Source organism: Podarcis pityusensis, assembly GCF_964106645.2.
Source record: "Podarcis pityusensis genome assembly, chromosome: 1".
NCBI lineage: Eukaryota > Metazoa > Chordata > Lepidosauria > Squamata > Lacertidae > Podarcis > Podarcis pityusensis.
The window spans coordinates 110,717,185-110,738,344 of record NC_138028.1 but is presented as its reverse complement, the minus strand read 5'-3'; the positions used below and the strand labels follow the sequence as shown (position 1 = coordinate 110,738,344).

At 43.6% G+C, this 21,160-nt stretch overlaps 1 protein-coding gene across 3 annotated transcripts in view; it reads left to right on the top strand.

The window, feature by feature from the left end:
* TTC21B (tetratricopeptide repeat domain 21B) overlaps positions 1–21,160 on the top strand; it is a 30,494-nt gene that overhangs the window by 6,052 nt on the left and 3,282 nt on the right. For 2 of the 3 annotated variants that reach the window (XM_081023383.1, XM_081023382.1), the window contains exons 7-25: positions 696–780; positions 2,673–2,771; positions 3,691–3,883; positions 4,163–4,260; positions 5,826–6,026; positions 7,375–7,504; positions 8,082–8,239; positions 10,022–10,246; positions 10,788–11,026; positions 12,062–12,134; positions 14,045–14,155; positions 15,408–15,546; positions 15,642–15,748; positions 16,990–17,178; positions 17,304–17,414; positions 18,645–18,726; positions 19,024–19,174; positions 19,857–20,018; positions 20,390–20,585. In XM_081023383.1, the coding sequence (XP_080879509.1) occupies positions 696–780; positions 2,673–2,771; positions 3,691–3,883; positions 4,163–4,260; positions 5,826–6,026; positions 7,375–7,504; positions 8,082–8,239; positions 10,022–10,246; positions 10,788–11,026; positions 12,062–12,134; positions 14,045–14,155; positions 15,408–15,546; positions 15,642–15,748; positions 16,990–17,178; positions 17,304–17,414; positions 18,645–18,726; positions 19,024–19,174; positions 19,857–20,018; positions 20,390–20,585 (2,749 nt within the window). The remainder of the gene's footprint in view (positions 1–695; positions 781–2,672; positions 2,772–3,690; positions 3,884–4,162; positions 4,261–5,825; positions 6,027–7,374; positions 7,505–8,081; positions 8,240–10,021; positions 10,247–10,787; positions 11,027–12,061; positions 12,135–14,044; positions 14,156–15,407; positions 15,547–15,641; positions 15,749–16,989; positions 17,179–17,303; positions 17,415–18,644; positions 18,727–19,023; positions 19,175–19,856; positions 20,019–20,389; positions 20,586–21,160) is intronic. The other variant, XM_081023384.1, reaches the window with a different exon arrangement.

The following is a 21,160-nucleotide window of genomic DNA, read 5'->3' as shown; positions in this document are numbered from 1 at the left end:
TAGGCCTAATGCCCCCTCCCAAAGCCCGGGAAGCATCTGCCCAGCTTAGGGATGGAGGCATGATGCTCTCTCTCTCTCACCCACCCACCCACCCACCCACCAATCACCCTCACAAGCTGGTGCCTCTGGCGCTAACTCTTCTGCTATGAAAATTTCCACCACACACCACCGGTGGCAAACAGTGCCTTGTTACCTACTCACTTACCTTCTCTGCTTCTGCAGTGGGTTGTAGAAGGTCTTGGAAGGTGGGGTTCAATTATAGTACAGTGGTACCTCGGGTTAAGTACTTAATTCGTTCCGGAGGTCCGTACTTAACCTGAAACTGTTCTTAACCTGAAACACCACTTTAGCTAATGGGGCCTCCAGCTGCCGGCGCACCGCTGGAGCACAATTTCTGTTCTCATCCTGAAGCAAAGTTCTTAACCTGAAGCACTATTTTTGGGTTAGCGGAGTCTGTAACCTGAAGCCTATGTAACCTGAAGCGTATGTAACCCGAGGTACCACTGTATGAGTTTTTGCTTGAGAGCAGAATGGATTGGTGAGGCCTCTTGGACACTTAAGTGTTCTCTGTTTCATTGAACGCTGATAACTTGCCCAGAGAACTCCTTGTTCATATGAACGTTGGCCCTCTGTTACGTGAAAACATATAATCAGTCGTGTTGTAAAGATACAGCTCCTGTCTCATTTTGTTCTAGGTTGTTGCAGAAAGATGCTCTTAATTTGGACGCTTTAAAAATGGAGGCCATTCATTATTTGTGTAGGGAAGGAAATATACCTGAGGTCAGTACATAATTTAACATCCAGGTTTGCTTTAAGTTACTAATTATTTAAATATACATATCCTGAACAAATGAAGAGCACGGTTTGTCGTTGTTGGCATTTCTTCACTGTCAAATAGTATCTGCTAATTGGAAAAATAATAGCTACTAACAGTGCAATTCTATACATGTCTACTCAGATGTAGAACTCTGTTGGGATGCATCTTTAAAATCTTATATTCCAAACATAGGAAATTACAATTTCAGAAATATAACTATATTTTAAAGGCTGTACTAGACTTTCTATTAATTAACACCCTATTAATTCTATTAATTAACAGCGTGGCCCATGGTAAGTACATTGTAAGAACATGCTTTTGAATTAAAAACAAATCAAGCTTTTGTGGTACGTACAACAATCTAGAGCATAAGGAACCAAGTAAACTTATTAGGAGTTTGTTCTTGAGCAGTAGACCAGACCTGCCAAGGTTGGGGATGCTGTGGCCATCCAAATGTTGCTTGACTCCAACTCCCATCATGTCTGACCATTGGCCATGCTGGCTAGGAATGATGGGAGTAGGAGTCCCAGCACCATCTGAAGGGATACAGGTTCCCCATCCTTGTTTTTGTCTTACCACAAACTGAAGCTTAGGGAAGTTTCAGAAACGAATGTGATTTTTCTGTGTGGCAAAAGAGGAAATAAGGGTGCTATGCCTCAAGAACCACATGCTGAAAATCCTTTGGAGACTAGTTGGATGGTTCATGGATCTTTGGTCTAATTCTTTATGAGGAGGCATTTCCCCTCCTTCCAGTTTGCAGTTTTTGGCTTTATTTCCAGGGTGGAATGAAACCAAAGAGAAAGAGGTCTATAATAATAAATTCAGTGTAGTCTTGGAAAGGTTAATTCTAAAACCACACAAGGAACGCTTAAAAGACGACTCCCGTTCTAGAAAAGTCAATGGAGATTGTAGCAATAATACATTTTGACTGTTGAGTCCAGCTTTTTATAGCTTCAAGACAGAAAACAGTTTTTGTTTTGCAAAACGAGAGATGGATAATTGCTAAAAAAATAAAATAAAAAAAATTAATGTACTTTGCTTAACTTGAGGAAAATATATCTTTAAAAATCTGTTTGCAGGGCAGCTTTTCCAGTACATTATTCCCTGGAAGGTTATAGCCATATATTAGTTGTATGTGGTTGCTTCAGAGAAGGATTCCTTTTGATTGTGGTAATTGGAATGCAGCCATCCAAAGCTTAGCCTATGCTGCCCAATTAAGACATGTTTACTAGACTGGATACAAAATATTCTTCTGATGGTAAACATTTGATTTCACAAAGGACTTCTGCAAGGCTCTAGTCTAAACTCACGTATAAAGTACAGTGGTACCTCGGGTTAAGAACTTAATTCGTTCTGGAGGTCTGTTCTTAACCTGAAACTGTTCTTAACCTGAGATACCGCTTTAGCTGATGGGGCCTCCTGCTGCTGCCGCGCTGCCACAGTGCGATTTCTGTTCTCATCCTGAAGCAAAGCTCTTAACCTGAGGTACTATTTCTGGGTTAGCGGAGTCTGTAACCTGAAGCGTCTGTAACCCGAGGGACCACCGTACCGTGAAAGATGGAGTGTGTGTGCCTCATTTAGCTCTTAGGCATTTATTTAAGAGTATGTTTTCTTCTCTTGCCATTAAGTGGAATGCCATTAAGTATGCATTTGTATATTACAGTACTCAGGTTAGCATACATTGCACTGCTGCAATGCTTTCGGAGTGGGTTTGTGTAAAATGTGGCTGTTGGCATGAGAACACATTGCAGCTCCATATAAAATAATTTTATGGGGCTCAGCTGTTCAAAACCCACAGATTTCCCTCCCCATTTTATCCCCATACCAAGACCGGTGTTCATTTGCCCTTCCTCAGGCTTCCTCAAAGTTGGAAGATTTGATTAGTGCGTTGGATAAGTTGGAACCTCATAACCCCCAGCTCTTTTGCAAGACGGCGTTGGTGTTCAGCAGAACCGTAAGTGGGCATTTATTTTGGAAAGTAACATCGAAGACATTGATTGTGATCCTTTCGCCGTGAGCTGGTAATTTCCCCTTCATTAAAATGGGAAGCCCCTGTATATGTTGGGTTAGGATTGGTACCTATCAGGCCTAAATAACCCTGTACACAGATGTGTCTGAATCTTTTTAGTAGGCTCTAGGCTTGTTTAGCTGTGCACCAAAGTGCTCTAAGAGATGCACAGCTGTTTCTGTTTCAGAATGGAAGGTTAAGCGTTCACTTGGAATCTTTCTTTATAGTATATAGTGCATTTTGATTATGATGGGAAATGAGCATTGGTTAATCTGTTGGTTGTTCCTCCCCACTCCAAAGGCCCCTTGTTTGTTGTGGTGGCTCCCCCCCCCCCCGCCCGCCGCAAGGACTTTGTCTGTGGCGGCTGTCTTCTTGTGACAAATGGATTGCTTGACTCATTCACCCTGAGCAAAAAATAAATAAAATTGAGCCGAGTGGTGGCATATAAGTGGAGGTTGTGCTCATGGCAAATTCACGAACTGATGTGTTTTGCCCTGAGCTGGGAGCTGTCAGGGGTTAGAGAGGGAGGAAAGTAGCTGCCATAAGTTGTGTAATCATGTGCATTGGCCGCTTTTCTGAATTCAGTGGTGCACTGCAGCATGAGTAGAGCAGAGGAACTGGGTTTTTACTCTGTGCATTCAATTGCAGTTAGTAATGCAAGGGACGTTCTTCAGGTGATTATGTAAGTTGTGTTCATACCGGTGTTTCATGCCACCCAAACAAACCATCGCCCTTTCATACAAATGTTTGCAAATTTTTATTTTGACATTTAGCGACTGTTTCTAAAGCTTTAAAAAGAAAATAGTGAAGTGGAGGATTTTAAATCTGCTAAAGTGTTCATGTTGGAAACTGTTCTTGATTATAGTGTGGCCGCAACCCACTGATCCTTCATCAGACTCAGACTTTGGTGGAACGAGCTTTCAGCTTAGACCCCCACAATGCAGATATCGCTACAGAACTTGGCTACCAGATGATTTTGCAGGGGAAAACGAAGGAGGCCTTAAAATGGTACAAGACTGCCATGGCTCTTGATGAAACAAGCGTTCCCGCACTCACTGGTATGGCTTAAAAACAGGCTTGAGTTTTCAAGAGCATGCAAAGCTGATTCCTCTCTCCTCCCCGGCCCCCCCCCCCCGAATAATTTTATCACTGCAAGTAATCTGGGTGATTGACTTTTTTAGTGTGATTTGCATTCTCATCAGCTTATTGCCTCTCCTCGTTTTTGAGCCCCTCTTATGTTCCTATAGACTTTGAAGCCTGGTTTAATGAAAAAGGAATTCTAAACACCGAAGGCTCTTTGTAGGGCAGAGCTGAAATGGGATGACTTTGCATTACAGGAATTATCCGGAGCCAGCTAATGGAAGGGAAGCTAGACGATGTAGAGCAGCAGTTGGAGTTCCTGAACGAAATCCAACAGTCTATCGGGAAATCAGCAGTAAGAGAACGATCCTTTCCAAAAGTGCTTTGATTCTAACCTCACTGAGGAGGCTAGAATATTTATGTGGGCAGAGAATTCTTGACAGAGGGCTCCGGTCTTGCTTTTCTGCTCCTTGCAATGTCCAATTCTTGGGTTTCAAGGCAAGGAATCCAAATGTGTGCAAACGAGGTTTTTTGAAGCATTTTTACTCCCAGAGTGGCTAACAAAGATCCGTAATGAGACAGTCCCTGCCCTCAGATTTGCAATCTAGAAAACCTGAGTGCCACAAAAGGGGTGGGGGAGCAAACTCTGGCACTATTTCTTAGTTACAGAGCTCTTAGATGGAGAGTTAACAGAGAGGAGGAGCCAACGTTGCTTCAGTTACCCTGCTTCCCATCTCTCTCAGCTGCAGCCTGATTGAATGTCTACTGCTAGGTGACATTCGAGGAAGGAAGGAGCCTGATAGAACTGGCCGTCGTAATCAGTCTACAGTTTCCCTCAAACTCTGTACAAAAGTAATTTCTAACCTGTTTCCCCTTCGTGTTGCTTTGACCTCTGTTGCTTACCCAAATAGATGATGATGATAACAATAAAAAAATTTAATACACATTTTTATTGGTTTTTAAGCAAATACAATAACCATTAAACACTTATCCTGCAGTACACTGAATGGTGTTTGTTTTCTCCATTATATCCGCAATGAAAGGCCAAACCCTTCCTCCAAATCCTGCCTTTGCCCTGCTATCTTTGGACATAGACTTAAGCTCCACCCTGCACCACAGAGAACTAGTAGGCTTCTTACTGACTGCAGCACGATGAGCGATAGCTCAGCAATGGAAGAACCAGACTGAAATACCCCTGAGCCTATGGGAAAATCATATCTGGGATATGATACTTTTTTTTTTAATGTCCTTGATACCAAAGCCTTCGTGCGACTTACATAATGGCTGCATTGAGGGAAGGAAAAGATAAATGGAAAACCACTCCCTTCCAAAAACAAAGGGTGTCTTCCTGACTGTCACGGATTTGGGGAGGCAATCAGTCACATACTGGCAAGTTCAAATTGCTTTTGTGCAACAAACTCCCCTGCCCCAGACCTGGTGACAGTTGACACCTCCTCCTCTTCCTCCTTCTCGTAAATGAATCTTAATGAATGCTCAGTAAATAGCCAATGTCATCTAGCCTCCCTGCAAACTGTACTAAGAAATCAGCTGAAGAAACAGGTCGTTTGGAAGTGACCAGAGACTGTGCTCATCAAGCACAATCTGCTAACCTGCTGTCTTAATTTAGAGGTCTTAATTTATCGGGGCAGGGGGAGAATGATACAATTAGTTGCTAAGCAACACAGGCAGTTTCTGGAACAAAACTACAAGCCTGTTCATTCACAAGAGTTCACTGAGTGAAGAATGTCCAGTGGGTTTTTATTATTATTAAGAACTAGATACATGCCAGGAAATGTGCTGCAAATCAGGGCATCTGGGTGCCAGAGGGCAATTTCTAGTTACCAGTGGTGACCAGTGCTAGGTGAATCATGACAGATTTAATTATAGATTTTCCCATGTAATTTTCTATTTGTTTTGTAGGAATTATCTTACTTGCGTGCAGTGTTGGCTATGAAGAAAAACAAAAGACAAGAGGAAGTTATTACTTTATTGAACGATGTGCTTGATACTCATTTTTCCTCATTGCAAGGCTTACCTCTTGGTGTAGAATATTTCGAAAAATTAAACCCTGACTTTTTGATAGAGATTATTAAGGAGTATCTTAGCTTTTGCCCAACGCAGGTAAGTAGCTAGGATTTTTGTCCTCCTAAAACAACAACCATTTATTATTATGCTTTGTGCTCAAAAGAAGGTTTCAGGTTGAAGCAAAGACAATTAGGATGAATCGCCAAGATTCTGAGCACTGTCCATTATAAGGACTGAGCAATAATTAATAGCGGAGTAACTGCTAAAGTATTTTTGTTTTCCTTGTAAAAAAGTCCAGAACATTGTCATGACACAAATTAGGTGCGCTACGTTGCGTCATTGATAGATGTGGCGAATATGTGAAAGATTCTGGTTGATCCTGGTCATCTGCTTAAAGAGCTGATTGTTTTGTTTTTAAATCTGGGATGGGGAAACAATAATAATAGAAACAGTAATAATGTTATTATTTATACCCCTCCCATTAGAACAGGTTGCCCCAGCCACTCTGGACGCTTCCAATACATATAAAAACATAATTAAGCATCAAACGTTAAAAACCTTTCAATACAGGGCTGCCATCAGATGTCTTCTAAAAGTCAAATAGTTGTTTATTTCTTTGACATCTGACGGGAGGGCATTCCACAGGGCGGGCATCACTACTGAGAAGGCCCTCTACCTGGGCGCCTGTAACTTCATTCTCGCTTTGAGGGAACTGCCAGAAGGCCCTCGGAGCTGGACCTCAGTCTCTGAGCTGAACGACAGGAGTGGAGACAATCCTTTAGGTAGCCCTACAGATGTTTGTTGAGCCCCACTCCCATCACCCATGACCATTGACTATGCTGGCTGAGGTTAGTGGAAGTCGAAATCCAATAACATCTGGAAGGACACAGGATTGCCACATGTTTTAAGGACTCTTCTTGAGCTTGAGTGAGGATGACAAAGTAGGTTTGGGGCTTTGCTGTGAGAAGACTTTGAAATATTAGTAGAATCCGACCCCTAACTATATCTGTACTAGTTGGGTTCCTCCCTCCCTCCCCCTCCAAGTTTTTTCTTCCTGGAAGAGAAAACTGAAGATTTGTTCCAGTAGGAGTTTACCACCACGTTCAGAACCAACTCTCATTATGCCTTTCTGCCCTCTTGTTGGCCTGCAAGAGCTTGCAGGCCTTCCCCCTGAGTCAGGCCAGCATGCCAGAGGCAGAGTGCTGTGTGGATTCATGGAGCTGCCTCAGCACACATCCTGTGTGGCTGTAAGTCAGCATTGCCTCAGAAAGCACAGGTGCTTCGTTCTGGAAAAGATCTAGAAAACTGCCTGTTGAAAATACACTCAGAATTTTTACCTCAGCTCAGATATACATTTCATTGGGATTTTTTTTTTCTCTTTAAAGAAAAAAACCCTTCCGCTTTCTCGATGTAATATATCAAAGTACCGTTTGTTTATCTCAAGCCTGCAGGTCGAGGACAACCTCCTTCCCCGCTTCTCAAGCCTTGTGCGTCCGTCCTTGAAACTGTGGTTAAAACTGTTCCTGGTCTCCTGCAAGCTGCCTATTTAGTCGCAAAGGTGAAATATTTGGCAGGTAAATCTCTCGAGTTTGAACCAATGCAAATATTACGTCAGTAGCACTTGCAAAAATAAATAAATAATAAAGCTGCAGTGTGGAGTGCTCTCTGTTAAGGATTACACACTCCACCCCACAATATCAGTTAGTATGCTTGGTCTGCATTGGGGTGTTTTGGTGTTCCCACCCCATCCTTAAACAGTTCCCTAGCCTGTTGCTACCTCCCTCATATTGTGCTATTTAGACTATGTAAAGCAGTGGCACCCGCACCTTGAACCTTGCAAATAGAAGAAATTGTTGAAGCATGTTTTGTAATTTGAAACTGTACTATGTGATTCATAAAGCACTGTAATAGCCGAGATGTAACTTGCAGCTGGTGACTGGTGTGCTCTCTTTCTTACAGCAAGTGATTTCATTGCTTCTTTAGTTGTTGGAATATTTTTTAAAAATGTAACCGTTTAATAAATAGTGCTGGGACGGAAGGAGGTATAATCAGTGGAAACGAACCTGTCTTGCAAATGCAATCCTAAGGCAGCTTGTCAGCATATTGAATTTGTTTCTCCCCTTCATTGTTTTGTTTGCTTAATCTGATTAGGTAACACTGAAGCATCCCAGAGCATCTTGCAGCACTGCATAGAACAGAATCCATCACACGCAGATGCCCATCTCCTTATGGCTCAAGTGCATTTGTTGCAAAACAACTTCAAACTCTGTTCTCAGTCTCTGGAACTCTGCCTAAGCTATAACTTTGAGGTACACTTGATTGGAAAATCTAGCCCAGCATACTGAAGCTCTTTATTTTACTTCCATGCTTGATTGGCATTTTAATTTGCTGCCAGTATTATTATTACTTTTTTTGCCCATGGATAAATTGTCAGGACATCAATAACCGTCACATAACAAGGAAACATATGCATTTCGCTATTTAACAAAGAGCTCTTAGTTGAAATCGGCAATATCAAAAGTCAGTGCAGGGTTTCAGGCTTAGGAGTTGACTCAGCTTCGTGGTTTTTTTTCTGCCTGCTGTACGACAGAAACCCTACTGTGGTTGCAGCCCCAAAGCCCTGGCAGTATAAATTTGCTAGGCTTTTTCCTTTTATCTTCATATTCTTGCAAGCCCCATGAATTAACTTTAGACCCCTTTTGGAAACGTTGGGATTAAGTGAAACAGGAAACTACTGCTAACTGGCTTACTAGTTTGTCTGCTCGTTTTGTGCAGAGGGAGTGCATAGGCTCATTCATCTTAAGACGAAATGTTACCATGTGAATGCAGTCAGAGGTCATCAATCCTCTGGCTGGTGATAGGGCAAAAGTTAATAGGAAAAATAAATAAATGATTTATAAAAGGTAAAGGACCCCTGGATAGTTAAGTCCAGTCAAAGGCGACCATGGGGTTGTGGTGCTCATCTCGCTTTCAGGCCGAGGGAGCTGGTGTTTGTCCACAGACAGCTTTCCGGGTCACATGGCCAGCATGACTAAACCGCTTCTGGCGCAATGGAACACTGTGATGGAAACCAGAGCGCACGGAAACGCCGTTTACCTTCCTGCCGCAGCAGTAGCTATTTATTCGCATTGGCGTGCTTTCGAACTGCTACGTTGGCAGGAGCTGCGACAGAGCAACGGGAGTTCACCACCATCTTTAGTGTGATGTAATAAGTAGTTCCCGGTTGTGATCTCAGTGCACACATAAATAGCAACCTTGCTGAAAGCTAAGCAGGTTTTCATTGGATCAGTGTCTCTAGGATCTCCCCATATCCTCAGCTCCCTGAAGGAAAGGTGGGATATAAGTAAAAGAAGGGAAAAAATAGGATTTTGAGATATTTTGAATGTTATGGGCCACTCTTGAGCAAATGGAGGTAGGATCAACCTGAGTAGGACGTAGTTGCTTTAAAAGCAGGAGAGAGCCACTCCTGTTGTCCTGTACTAAAGCTTAGTAATTCTAGATTACTTTTGTAAATCGCTCAAAACAATGTACCGTATTTTTCATCCTATAGGACGCACCGTCCCATAAGGCGCACCTAGTTTTTTGGGGGGGAAATAAAAGAAAAAAAAATTATTTCCCCCCCAGGCGCGGGGCTGGGGCGGGGGAAGCCCGAGCTTCCCCCGACCCCAGCCCCCAGAACAGGCAACTCTCCGCAAGCCGCGGGAGCCCAGCGCAGGGCTCCCACGCCTTGCGGAGAGCTGCGCAAAGTCTGGGCGCGCTGAGCTCAGCGCACCCAGGCTTCGGCATGCAGGCAACTCTCCGCAAGCCGTGGGAGCCCGGAGATCTGCGCGAAGCCTGGAGAGCGACCTGGTGCGCACCGACCCCTCTCGCTCTCCAGGCTTCAGCGAAAGCCTGCATTCGCCCCATAGGATGCACACACATTTCCCCTTCATTTTTGGAGGGGGAAAAGTGCGTCCTATGGGGCGAAAAATACGGTACATAATTATCCCACTAATATAAGTATGATTTAACATACTAGATGGTTAGGGTTTTCTCTTTTCTTCTTGGAAGACTGTATGGGACATAGATGCTGATTATGTACTCTTCATTAGGTCCGAGAGCATCCTGTGTACCACTTAATAAAAGCTCGAGCCCAAATAAAGATGGGGGAAATAGCAGAAGCTGTTAAAACTCTGCAGATGGCAATGAACTTGCCTGGAATGAGAGCCGCCGCACCTTCCTCAAAGTCAAAAACAAAGAGGATTGAAATTGACGGGAGCGATCGTGTGTCCGTCTATCTGGAACTAGTAGATGCTCATCGGTTGAATGGCGAACAGGTATGACGAGATTCTGTTTCAAACTGGTACATATCCTTTGGATGTGGTCTGCAAATTTTGGATACCTGTTAGCAGAAGTACAGTTTTTAGAGAGTGCTTGCGATCATCCTGCTGGCAGTGACAGATGATGGGTTGCATCCATTTGTGGAAGGAGAGGGGGAAATGTTTTTTCAGATTTCCTCCGTACCTCTGTACATGCTGCTTCCCACGCCTATTCTGGAGGGTTCCCCATCTCTTTGGAGCTTGCTCACTGCCACTGCCCTTTCCTGCAAGGGAAGTACTTTTTTAGGGTACCGACTTAATTCACACAAGGCAATGGTGAGGTCCAGTAAGTCTAGTGGTGCTCTGTGTAAACCATTGTGTGCCACTGGGGTGCGAGGGGAGAATGCTGCCACAATGGTCGCCTCCCCAGCGCACAGGGGTTCCTGGGCAAATGCCTTGATGTGGAATGGTCTCTGTGAAAGTACAAAGTTTGAAAGCCACAGTTTTTGCAGGGGCAATTTAGGCAGAGATTTAACAAGAACGATGGTCTCTTTTGAAGCACGAAGCCATTAAAGTCCTCCAAGATGCTATCAACGAATTTTCTGGCACCCCGGAAGAGCTGAGAGTTATGATTGCTAATGCAGACCTAGCCCTTGCGCAAGGCGACGTGGAAGCGGCTTTGACGATGCTCAGGAATATAACCCCAGAGCAGACTTACTTTGTTCAAGTCAAAGAGAAAATGGCAGAGATCTATCTGGAGCACAGGAAGGATAGGAAGCTATACGCAAGCTGTTACAGGTAAGAGCTTAGTTTGCCAAAATAATAATAATACTATGTACCAGGTTCATTTGGTGCCTGTTTCTTCCTGAAGAAATAAACCACTTCACTGAAAAGTACTGTGCGTAGATGTACATTGATGTACAAAAAAGCCATTCATTTTGAAATATTCTTTAAAACAAAAATACACGTCGGGAAAACAGCTCTGAGTCACCGCAGCATTGATCAGAAACATACACCTGTATGCCTGCAGTTTTGTTCTCTCTACAGCAGAGGTGAGCAGCCTGTGCCCTTCTCTATGTATGTTTGGACTACAACTCCCATCATCTGTGGCACTGGGGCTGATGGGAGCTGGAGCTCGAAAGCATCCCAAGGGCCACAGGTTCCCCATCCCTAGTCTACAGTTGAAGCTGTCACAGGGCAACTGTGTTTCAGCCTGTAACCCCCCGCAACAAGGATGTGTCCATTTGCTTTTGGAATGGTACGGTTTTGCTTCTTTGGAAAATGTTGTCAATAAAATATTGTGCCTTTTTAGTACTTACGGTGCCTAGGGAAGGTATTCAGAGCCCACAGATATCTGCTTCTTCCAACCAAAGTGTGTCCCCTTCTACCCCTTGCCTCAATTTTTTTAAAGTCTTACAGTAAGTATGCTAGACTCAATTTTCCAGATGTTATGATTATCCCAGTTGTTCTCTTGGAGTCCTTTGTTTGAATGAAGATGCTCTTCTGAATCATTCTTTAGTTAGCTATGTGTTCTATGGCACAACTGTTACAGCACTGGTATCAACAAGAAAGCACGTCAGATAGCAGATTTCGCTGTCTTCCTTAAAACTAAGATTTCCAGGATAACAGTTCGTCTTAATTTGCTTTCTCTGGAACACCTCCTCTGTCCTTGTTAAATCGAAACGTCTGAAGACAAAGGAAGCAAACCTTTGCCACCAGTCTATTAAACAAAAAAGGGGAAAAAATACCTGGCCATTGAAAGTTGGCTTACTGCACTAGTAGCAAACAGATTCAACTATTGACATGATTTATTTTCTTTCTTCTTATTTTCAGAGACCTGGTGGAGAAACTTCCAAGTTCTCACACCTTTCTTCTCCTTGGTGATGCATATATGAATATCCAGGAGGTATAAGCATTTGTAGCTTTAGGGGTTATGGTTAGAAGGTTTCAGTTTGGGAAGGAGCACCTCTGTTGTGAAAAGTACTGGCTTACACAAGCCCTGACCCCAGCCTTGTAGACATTTTGTTGTTGTCTTTGGCATCCATTTGTCATGAGAGACAATGGAGTGCCCCATCTGGAGGTGAAGTCAAACTGCTGTGTTAGCAGCACTGAAGTGACTTCCCCAGGGCGCAAGCCTGGGTAGTGTGTATGGAGGTCCTGGGCTGCCCAGATGACAAGACCCCCCCCCCTCAGCCTTGCCGATGTGGTCCAAAGAAAATCAAAAGAATACTTTGGCACCAGCTTGCCAGAAAGAGGCATACAAGGCACCATCCAACAGTCTTAGGGACTCCATTTTGGATTTGTGTAGGGTTACTCCTTAGCCTTTCTTCTCCGGAAGATGTCCTGCAAGGCAGTGGGTACGGATTTTTCCTCTGGGTTTACTCCCGAAGCCTTTCTTACCTGCAAGGTGTGGAAGTTTAGGATCAAAGTTTTCCTTCTCCTTGATGGGCTACCTTTCCAAGTTGACGAGCCCCATCTGCCCCTCACTTCCCTATAGAGTAGGCATGGGCAAACTTGGCCCTCCAGATGTTTTGGGACTACAGCTCCCATCATCCCTGACCACTGGTCCTGTTAGCTAGGGATGATGGGAGTTGTAGTCCCAAAACATGTGGAGGGCCGAGTTTGCCTATGGCTGCTGTAGAGCATGTGTAGAAACTGCCTTCTTGACCATTGGACCCATACTTGTTCTCATCCGCTCAATATGTTGGAGCCTGTCTTTGTATGCAGGGGAAGCCCCTAACTCACTGAGGGTTTGAAACCCATTGACTACTCTCACCTGGTTTAGCTAGCCAGCTGAAGCCGCTTCCTGGGGTGTGGCTGCTGTCGCATGCTGACATTGGTAGACATATGGAACCAGGAATTGCATGCAGTTGACAAAACCAAGCAAGTTACTAGAGGGAAGCCCCTCTCCTCTGTGTCCAACACAGAAATGCAGTTTTTTGTCTGTTACTTCCTCCTTGCAGGATAGTAACTTTCACGGGTTTATTTACAAGGCTGCCTGCCCCTCAAGAGGGAAAGTGGAAAGAGAGTGTACCAAATGGGATCACCATGAGGCTCTTCAGAGTTTTGTTTCCCCACTTGGCTCTGTGCCCTTGCCTTATCCCAAGACTCCCCACTGGAATCTTGTCTTCTGATTAATATTATTTGGTTTGGTTTTGTTGTATCTCTATTGATATACTAGATATAGATATAGATATACTGTATTTTTCGCCCCATAGGACGCACCGCCCTATAGGACGCACCTAGTTTTTTTTGGGGGGGGGATAAAGAAAAAAAATTATTTCCCCCCCAGGCACGGGGCTGGCGCGGGGGAAGCCCGAGCTTCCCCCAACCCCAGCCCCCAGAACAGCCTGCTATCCGCAAGCCTAGGGAGCCGCGCCGGTCTCCCTAGAGCTGTGCGAAGCCTGGGCGCGCTCTTCAGTGCGCCCGAGGCTTCAGAATGCAGGCAGCTCTGCGCAATCCTCCAGAGCCCGGCGCGGCTTGGCGCCGGGCTCCGGAGGGTCGCGCAGAGCTGCGCAGAGCCCGGGAGCGCAGGCAGCTCTGCGCGACCCTCCGGAGGCCAGCGCAGCTTGGCGCCGGGCTCCGGAGGGTTGCGCAGAGCTTCCTGAAGCCTGGAGAGCGAGAGCCTCTCGCTCTCCAGGCTTCAGCGAAAGCCTGTATTTGCCCCATAGGACACACACACATTTCCCCTTCATTTTTGGAGGGGGAAAAGTGTGTCCTATAGGGCGAAAAATACGGTAGATATAGATAAATAGGCCTTGCAATCATTCATGCTTGGGCTTCTCATGACCTTACTGTTATTTTTCTTTACTCTAGCCTGAAGAAGCCATTGTGATATATGAACAGGCTTTGAAGTTGAATCTAAAGGATGGAGCATTGGCTCGCAAAATTGGGAATGCCTTGGTCAAGACTCATAAGTATACAAAGGTATGTGAAGACTGGCTTGCATGCATCCCGATACAATCATTTCTGTAACATTTCCAGAAATACTTAACCTGCCCTCCAGAAGAGCCCAGGATTGTGGATGTCGATGTGCACACACAAAAATAATTAGCAGCATGAAGAATGTTAAAATATTCTGCTCTGAAGTTTCTAGCTCTCTCTTTCCTCCATCCAGCTCTTCCTTCCCCAAGTTTTTAGTAGCAGCAGCTGACCAGTACAAAAGTGAAACGACGCCAGCTAGCCAGAAGAGGGTGGTTTTTGTGGGTCAAAGCGAAATGCAGGTTTAAAAAATAATAATTTTTAGGTTAATATTGTTTGTATGAAAACAAACAACAGTAACAAACAACTTGAGGGGGTTAAAGGAAGGAGGGAGAGAGGAAGGAGAAGACTCCTCTCTGATGCACTGGAAATCTGTCTGAAAAAGAAAATAAAAAATATCCACATATGGATTACACGACGCCCAAATGCCCCTGTAAGTGTCCAAGTGTTACTGCGTGCCTATGGTATTTGGCTTGTTCATGAATGGAGAGAGCTGTCAATGCATGATGGAGGACAATGCCTTATCTTTCCAGTGTTGCCACTCCCATTCCCAGTTTCATTTTCCATGCAGAATTTAAACTGTTGGCCTATGAAGGGCACTGTGGGCTTTGGGGATGGTCACAGGATCAGAGAGAAAAGTGCTTCATATAATCAAAATTAGCCGTCACCCAAAGGCTATTAAAGTTGCTAAGAAACAGACTACTTACAGCTTAAAAGATCCTTGCGGTGAGAGAAATTGGGATTGGGGGATGCATTGTCAGGCACACATGCGCATGGTCTGAGGTCTGGGGCTGACAGTGCAGCAAACTCTTAACCCTTAGATTAGGAATGTTCATTGACCTAATTCAAAGCACATCATATCTTGTTGCAGGTTCCTTCTGCGATATTTTATTTTCAGGTTTGTGTATGATTTTTTAAACATATGTATAATCCATATAAAGAATTATTGAGCTGTGACCAGAACAAAATACGGACGTATCAAAAAGAAATTTGCCTTTAGTTTTATATTTAGCTATTAATCTGTGCAAAGTATTGATTTACTAGCTAAGATAGTCTGAAGGCAGCTAAGATATTCAAATGGCAAGCGTAATTTTCCATTTGAGTGTCAGGGAATCTTCTCCTTTCTGACACCTGCAGCTCCTTCAGAAATGTCAAACAGGATCTTTCAGATTATTTGTTTGTTCATTTATTATTTTAGGCAATCAATTATTATGAAGCTGCTCTGAAAACTGGGCAGCAGAATTTCCTTTCTTACGACCTGGCAGAGCTATTGCTGAAATTGAACCAGTATGAAAAAGCAGTAAAAGTCCTTCGGCAAGTTTTGGATCATGAGTCTGGTACGTACATCTTATTTGCTTCATATTTTTTTAAGAAATAAAGAGATCACTATTTGTCAAGACTTTGTATCAAATATATCTCTATGTTTCTGCAGTAAATGATTTGTCCTCTCTGATGGAAGATACGCGTTACCATGTTCTTCTGGCAAAGGTGTACAGCAAAATGGACAGGACGGACGATGCTGTTGTTTCCTTACAACAGGTAAGGAAATATTAAATATTGGCGTGTTAGGCCTTTGGTAGCAGAAGAGAGATACTTGGTTACCTGGTAGCGATAGAGGAGATCAAGCTTAAAATGGTCCAGGTCTGATATTATTATTACAGTGGTACCTCGGGTTACATACGCTTCAGGTTACATACGCTTCAGGTTACAGACTCCGCTTACCCAGAAATAGTGCTTCAGGTTAAGAACTTTGCTTCAGGATGAGAACAGAAATTGTGCTCCAGCGATGCGGCGGTAGCAGGAGGCCCCATTAGCTAAAGTGGTCTTCAGGTTAAGAACAGTTTCAGGTTAAGTACGGACCTCTGGAACGAATTAAGTACTTAACCTGAGGTACCACTGTACTTCTTTATTGCATTTGTATCATACCTTCTCTCCAAGGAATAAGATAATGCACATGGTCTGCTCCTCTTCATTTAAACCTCACAAACAACCCTGTGAGGTAGGTTAGATGTAGATGCAGTGGCTGGCCCAAGGTCACCCAATGAGTAGTCCCAGCAGAACAAAAAACATTTTAATGGTGATAATGAATTATTCCCCTATTGCATGTGTTTGGTGACTTCAACTTTCCCCTCTCTATTTTACATTAGTGACATTAAAACAACTCCTGCCATCCCTTACAAAAGTCACTTCCTTCCACTTACAGACCTTTGACTGTTCAGTAAGAGCTGTTGACAGTGGAATTTGCTGCCAAGGAGTGTGGTGGAGTCTCCTTCTTTGGAGGTCTTTAAGCAGAGGCTTGACAACCATATGTCAGGAGTGCTCTGATGGTGTTTCCTGCTTGGCAGGGGGTTGGACTCGATGGCCCTTGTGGTCTCTTCCAACTCTATGATTCTATGATTCTATGATTCAATTTGTTAAGGTATGTCAGGCAACAAAGGACCAGCTGTTTGCTCCCACCAGTCAAGCACAAGAGTTAACTTGGCCTCTGAGCTCAGTTGGTGGAGCATGAGACTCCTGATCTCAGGGTTGTGGGTTCGAGCCCCACGTTGGGCAAAAGATTCCTGCATTGCAGGGGGGTTGGACTGGATGACATTTGTGGTCCCTTCCAACTCTACAATTCTGCGACTCTTATGTTGCACATATCAAGACAAGGACACATACAATACTGATTTAGAGAATTGGTCCTTTTTAAAATGCACAACTTGCTCCAAATCCCCCCCCCCCAAACTTCATCCGATATTATTATTTCCTATTGGAAGCCTCTTTTGCTTTTCCACCAGGCTCAGGAATTGCAGGCCAGAGTATTGAAGCGGATTCAGATAGAGCAGCTGGACGCGGTTCCTGTACAGAAGCAACTAGCAGCTGAAATTTGTGCAGAGATAGCAAAGCATTCAGCAGCCCAGCGGAACTATGAGAAAGCAATTAAATTCTACAAAGAAGCTCTTGTTCATTGTGAAACGGACAACAAGGTCAGTGAGCACCAAGAGGAACCGTTTCCCCTCCGGCCTTGCTTAAGAGGTGTGGTGGTTGGGATGCATGTTGTAAATAGAATGAGAAATTAGCGAAGAGCTTCTATTTATATTTTAATCCTCAGGTGATGCTAGAACTAGCCCGTTTGTACCTTGCACACGATGATGTGGATGCATGCCAGCGCCAGTGTGCTCTGTTGCTGAAGAGTGATCCAGATAATGCGCCAGCTGCCATGGTCAGTTATACACATGCTCTCTGTAGGATGACTATTTAATGACATTATTTTAGGTTTTAAGAAAAACGATAAAGGGACACCTCTCTTGCATGAGCAGCTTTTCTCTATTGAAATATGCACTCAGAGCAATGTACTGATGGTAAGAACTACAGTGGAACCTCGGTTTTCAAACGTAATCCACTCCGGAAGACTGTTCGACTTCCAAAATATTTGAAAACGAAAGCCGTTACCTCCGGGTTTTCAGCGTTCGAAAGCCGAAACATTCAACTTCTGAGATGCTTGCAAACCAAGTTTCCACTGTAATGTCAAAAGAGAATCTAACAAAATTATTTAAAAAAAAACTTTTAACATTTAGTACAAAAAACACCAGCAATTTGCTAAACTCAAATGCTGACAGTTGACAGGCATTAACAAGCAAAAGCTTTTTGATACAAATGGTTTTTCCCAAGCCAACTAAAGTTTTATATAGAAAGATTCCATGGTAAGTCTCCCTTGGCCAGGTGTTTGAGAGCATAGGAGCCACTACAGAAATGGCCCTGCTCCTTGGCCTCATTGCCTGTCCGTAAACAGAGGGGTACAGACTAAAGGTGCACCCATTAACCTCTGAAAATGGAGAGAAACCTATGAGAGAAAGAGGTATGCAGAAGCAAGGGCTGTCAAACAATTGCGGAGCCTTAATGTGGTTCATAGCAACTCTGCCATTCTCTACATAAATGACATTTTTATGGAACTACCTGCCATGATCCTGAGTTCTCTTCTGGTCAGCCACTGCTAGTTCAGATCCTATTAGCATATACCATGAATTTTTACAGTCACTTATTACATGGAATCATGTTTGCCATCTTAATGCCCGCTCACCCAACTTGGGGAGTTCCTTTTTGTGCTCTTCACAATCCCTTTTTGTATTTGCTACCCTGAACCATTTGGCATCATCAGCAAACTTGGCCATCCCACAGCTCACCCCGACTCCAGATCACTTACAAACAAAATAAAATTTAAAAAATCACTGCTCCCAATGCAGATCCCAAGGAACCATTGAAGCTGGTTGATTTTTGTTCTTTAACAGCTGTGGGTGTGGCCCCTGGGCATTTGGTGTGTGAAGAAGAGTTTAGCCTCTAGCCCATTTGAGTTTCGCACTTCGGTATAGGCTGATTTTGCAGGATAAAATTGCTGCGGAGAAGGTTTTGTGTTGCTTTCTGTTTCCTTAGCATCTCTGCTTTGTGCTTGTAGATGATGGCTGACCTCATGTTCAGGAAACAAGACTATGAACAAGCGGTGTTTCATTTCCAGCAGCTTTTGGAACGCAGCCCAGGTGAGCATCAGATCTTTTCATGGCTCCCTTTTAACAAATCTTTATACTAAAGCTCCACGTTGATGGCAGAGCAATGCAGGCTCCCTTTCCACCATGCTAGAAGAGTGGGTGGATTCCGTCAGCTGCCTGCAGAGTGTGACACCAGCATCTCTCTGTTGGCACAGAGGGGTCCCCCTTCTGCCTATCAAACATAGTTCTGGTTTTACTTAACACTCTTAGATTTTTATGCTTCTTTCTTGTGTTTCATTTTCACAATGTGCTTGCTTTCTGTAATGCCCGGAATGCTTACATTAACAGATAATTATGCAACGCTATCACGTTTAATTGACCTGTTAAGGAGAGCTGGAAAGCTAGAAGAAGTTCCAAGATTTATTGCCATGGCTGAGAAACATTCCCCCAGGACAAAACTGGACCCAGGTTTTCACTATTGCAAAGGATTGTATCTTTGGTAGGTGTGGCTAGAAAATCACTAGTATAGTGTCAGTGAGAAAGGGTTGGTTTCCTTTGCTTTCATGACACGCCAGCCAAGCAAATTCAAATAGTGTTAATGTCTGGTTCTTTCAGTTTACTTGTTTTCTTTGTCCTTCCTACCTTTGCAACAGTGATGGGAGAATTTCCACTCTGCAGGATTAATGATAGTTTGGCCCAAACAAAGTCCCACCTATCTATCTGCTGACATCTTATGATGTCACACACAGGACAGGTAAACTTGTGGGGTCAACCTTAAATGGAAGATTCAAGAGTGCACTTAGAGGGTGATCCCAGTTCTCCTTTTTCTGCTGCTGGTCCTATTCAGGGTCTTTTGAATTTGCCGCCTTTTCCCTATGGCCCTGTAAATGTGCCAAAGTCAAAAAACAAATTACAGCTTGAAAATTCTTCCTTTTGAAATTGAGTCACTTGGTGTCATGCGATGACAAGTGGTTGACAGGTGGTGGCTCTTGGGGCATGGGAGTTTTGGATCCTGCCCACCAGCCAGATCCACTTCTCTACTCCTGCTTTGCAACTCCTTGGCTCTCTGCTCCCTCGTTTCTTTCTCTTTGGACTCTTCCTTTCCAAATACAGCTGCCTGCCAGCATCATTTTCCCAGTTTCCTTGTGTTTCAATTCATGCAAGTGTGATTTCCTGTTTAGGTACACAGGCGAACCAAATGATGCACTTCGACATTTTAACAAAGCGAGGAAAGACAATGACTGGGGACAAAACGCTGTTTATAATATGATTGAAATCTGCTTGAACCCTGACAATGAAACAGTGGGAGGTGAAGTGTTTGAACACCTGGACGGTGACGCAAAGTGAGTGGCAATGAGATTTTTAGTATTTTAGTGCAGTGTTTTGTTTTGGTGTGTCTTGGCTGGCACATGGAAGAGTCTCTACAAATTCTTTTTGGGTGCCAGCAGTGAGTGACGGGTTGAATTCAAGCGGGGAAATGATGGGAACCAGATTTTATTTTATTTTTTACTGATTTCTATAAAAATCCATCACGGATAAAAGTTGATGACAGATATATAATTAAAGGCTCCTAAAGGCTAAACTTGCGTGATATTGTCAGCCGGCTTTGTAGGGCTCATTCTAGCTATTTTCAAAATCCCGATTGAGTAATGGAAAGCAGAGTTTCTGATACACAAGAACTGATGCTGTTTCTTTTATGCATGTATGTATGAAGTAGCTCAACAGAGAAGCAAGAGTCTGTGCAGCTGGCTGTGAGAACAGCAGAGAAGCTCTTAAAAGAACTGAAGCCCCAGACAGCTCAAGGCCATGTGCAGCTCCGCATCATGGAAAATTACTGCCTTGTGGCAACCAAACAAAAATCAAATGTTGAGCGAGCGCTAAACGCCTTTACAGAAATTGTGGTTGATGAGGTGGGTTGTTTATAGTGTCTGTTCAGTTGAACACAGGTGTATTATACACATGTAGGAACCTCATACCTACAAATAAATGTATTCCATGCACTGCCCATTGCTTTAATAGTAGATTATATTTGTCATACGTGTGTCATACATGTGTAGGAAAACCTTAAACATGTTGCAGAGTTCAGCAGAGTTCCAAAAAATAGACCAGAGGCAATAGTACTTCATTCCACAGAGCTTTACTTCTGCTGAAGGCAAATGTAGTGTAATGGTTATCAAATCCAATACAATCAGGACTTGCATACAGAGTTGCAGCACTTACAAACCTAACTCATAATAAGACTGAACCTGAACACTATACAGAAACAGAAACACCACACCAGAAGGGAGAGAGATAGAAAGTGAAAAGTAAAACTCAGGGTTCTTCTGGCCTATATTTATAGTCAGCATGACATTAATTGGAAGAGATAAGAGAACTATTTCAAAGCAGCTTCCCAGAAGTTATAACCCAAACAATCATTAACCCTTCTGCCTTTCCTTCTCTCACACAGAGAGTAGCCTCCTGTATTAATCCAAATGGAAAAGAA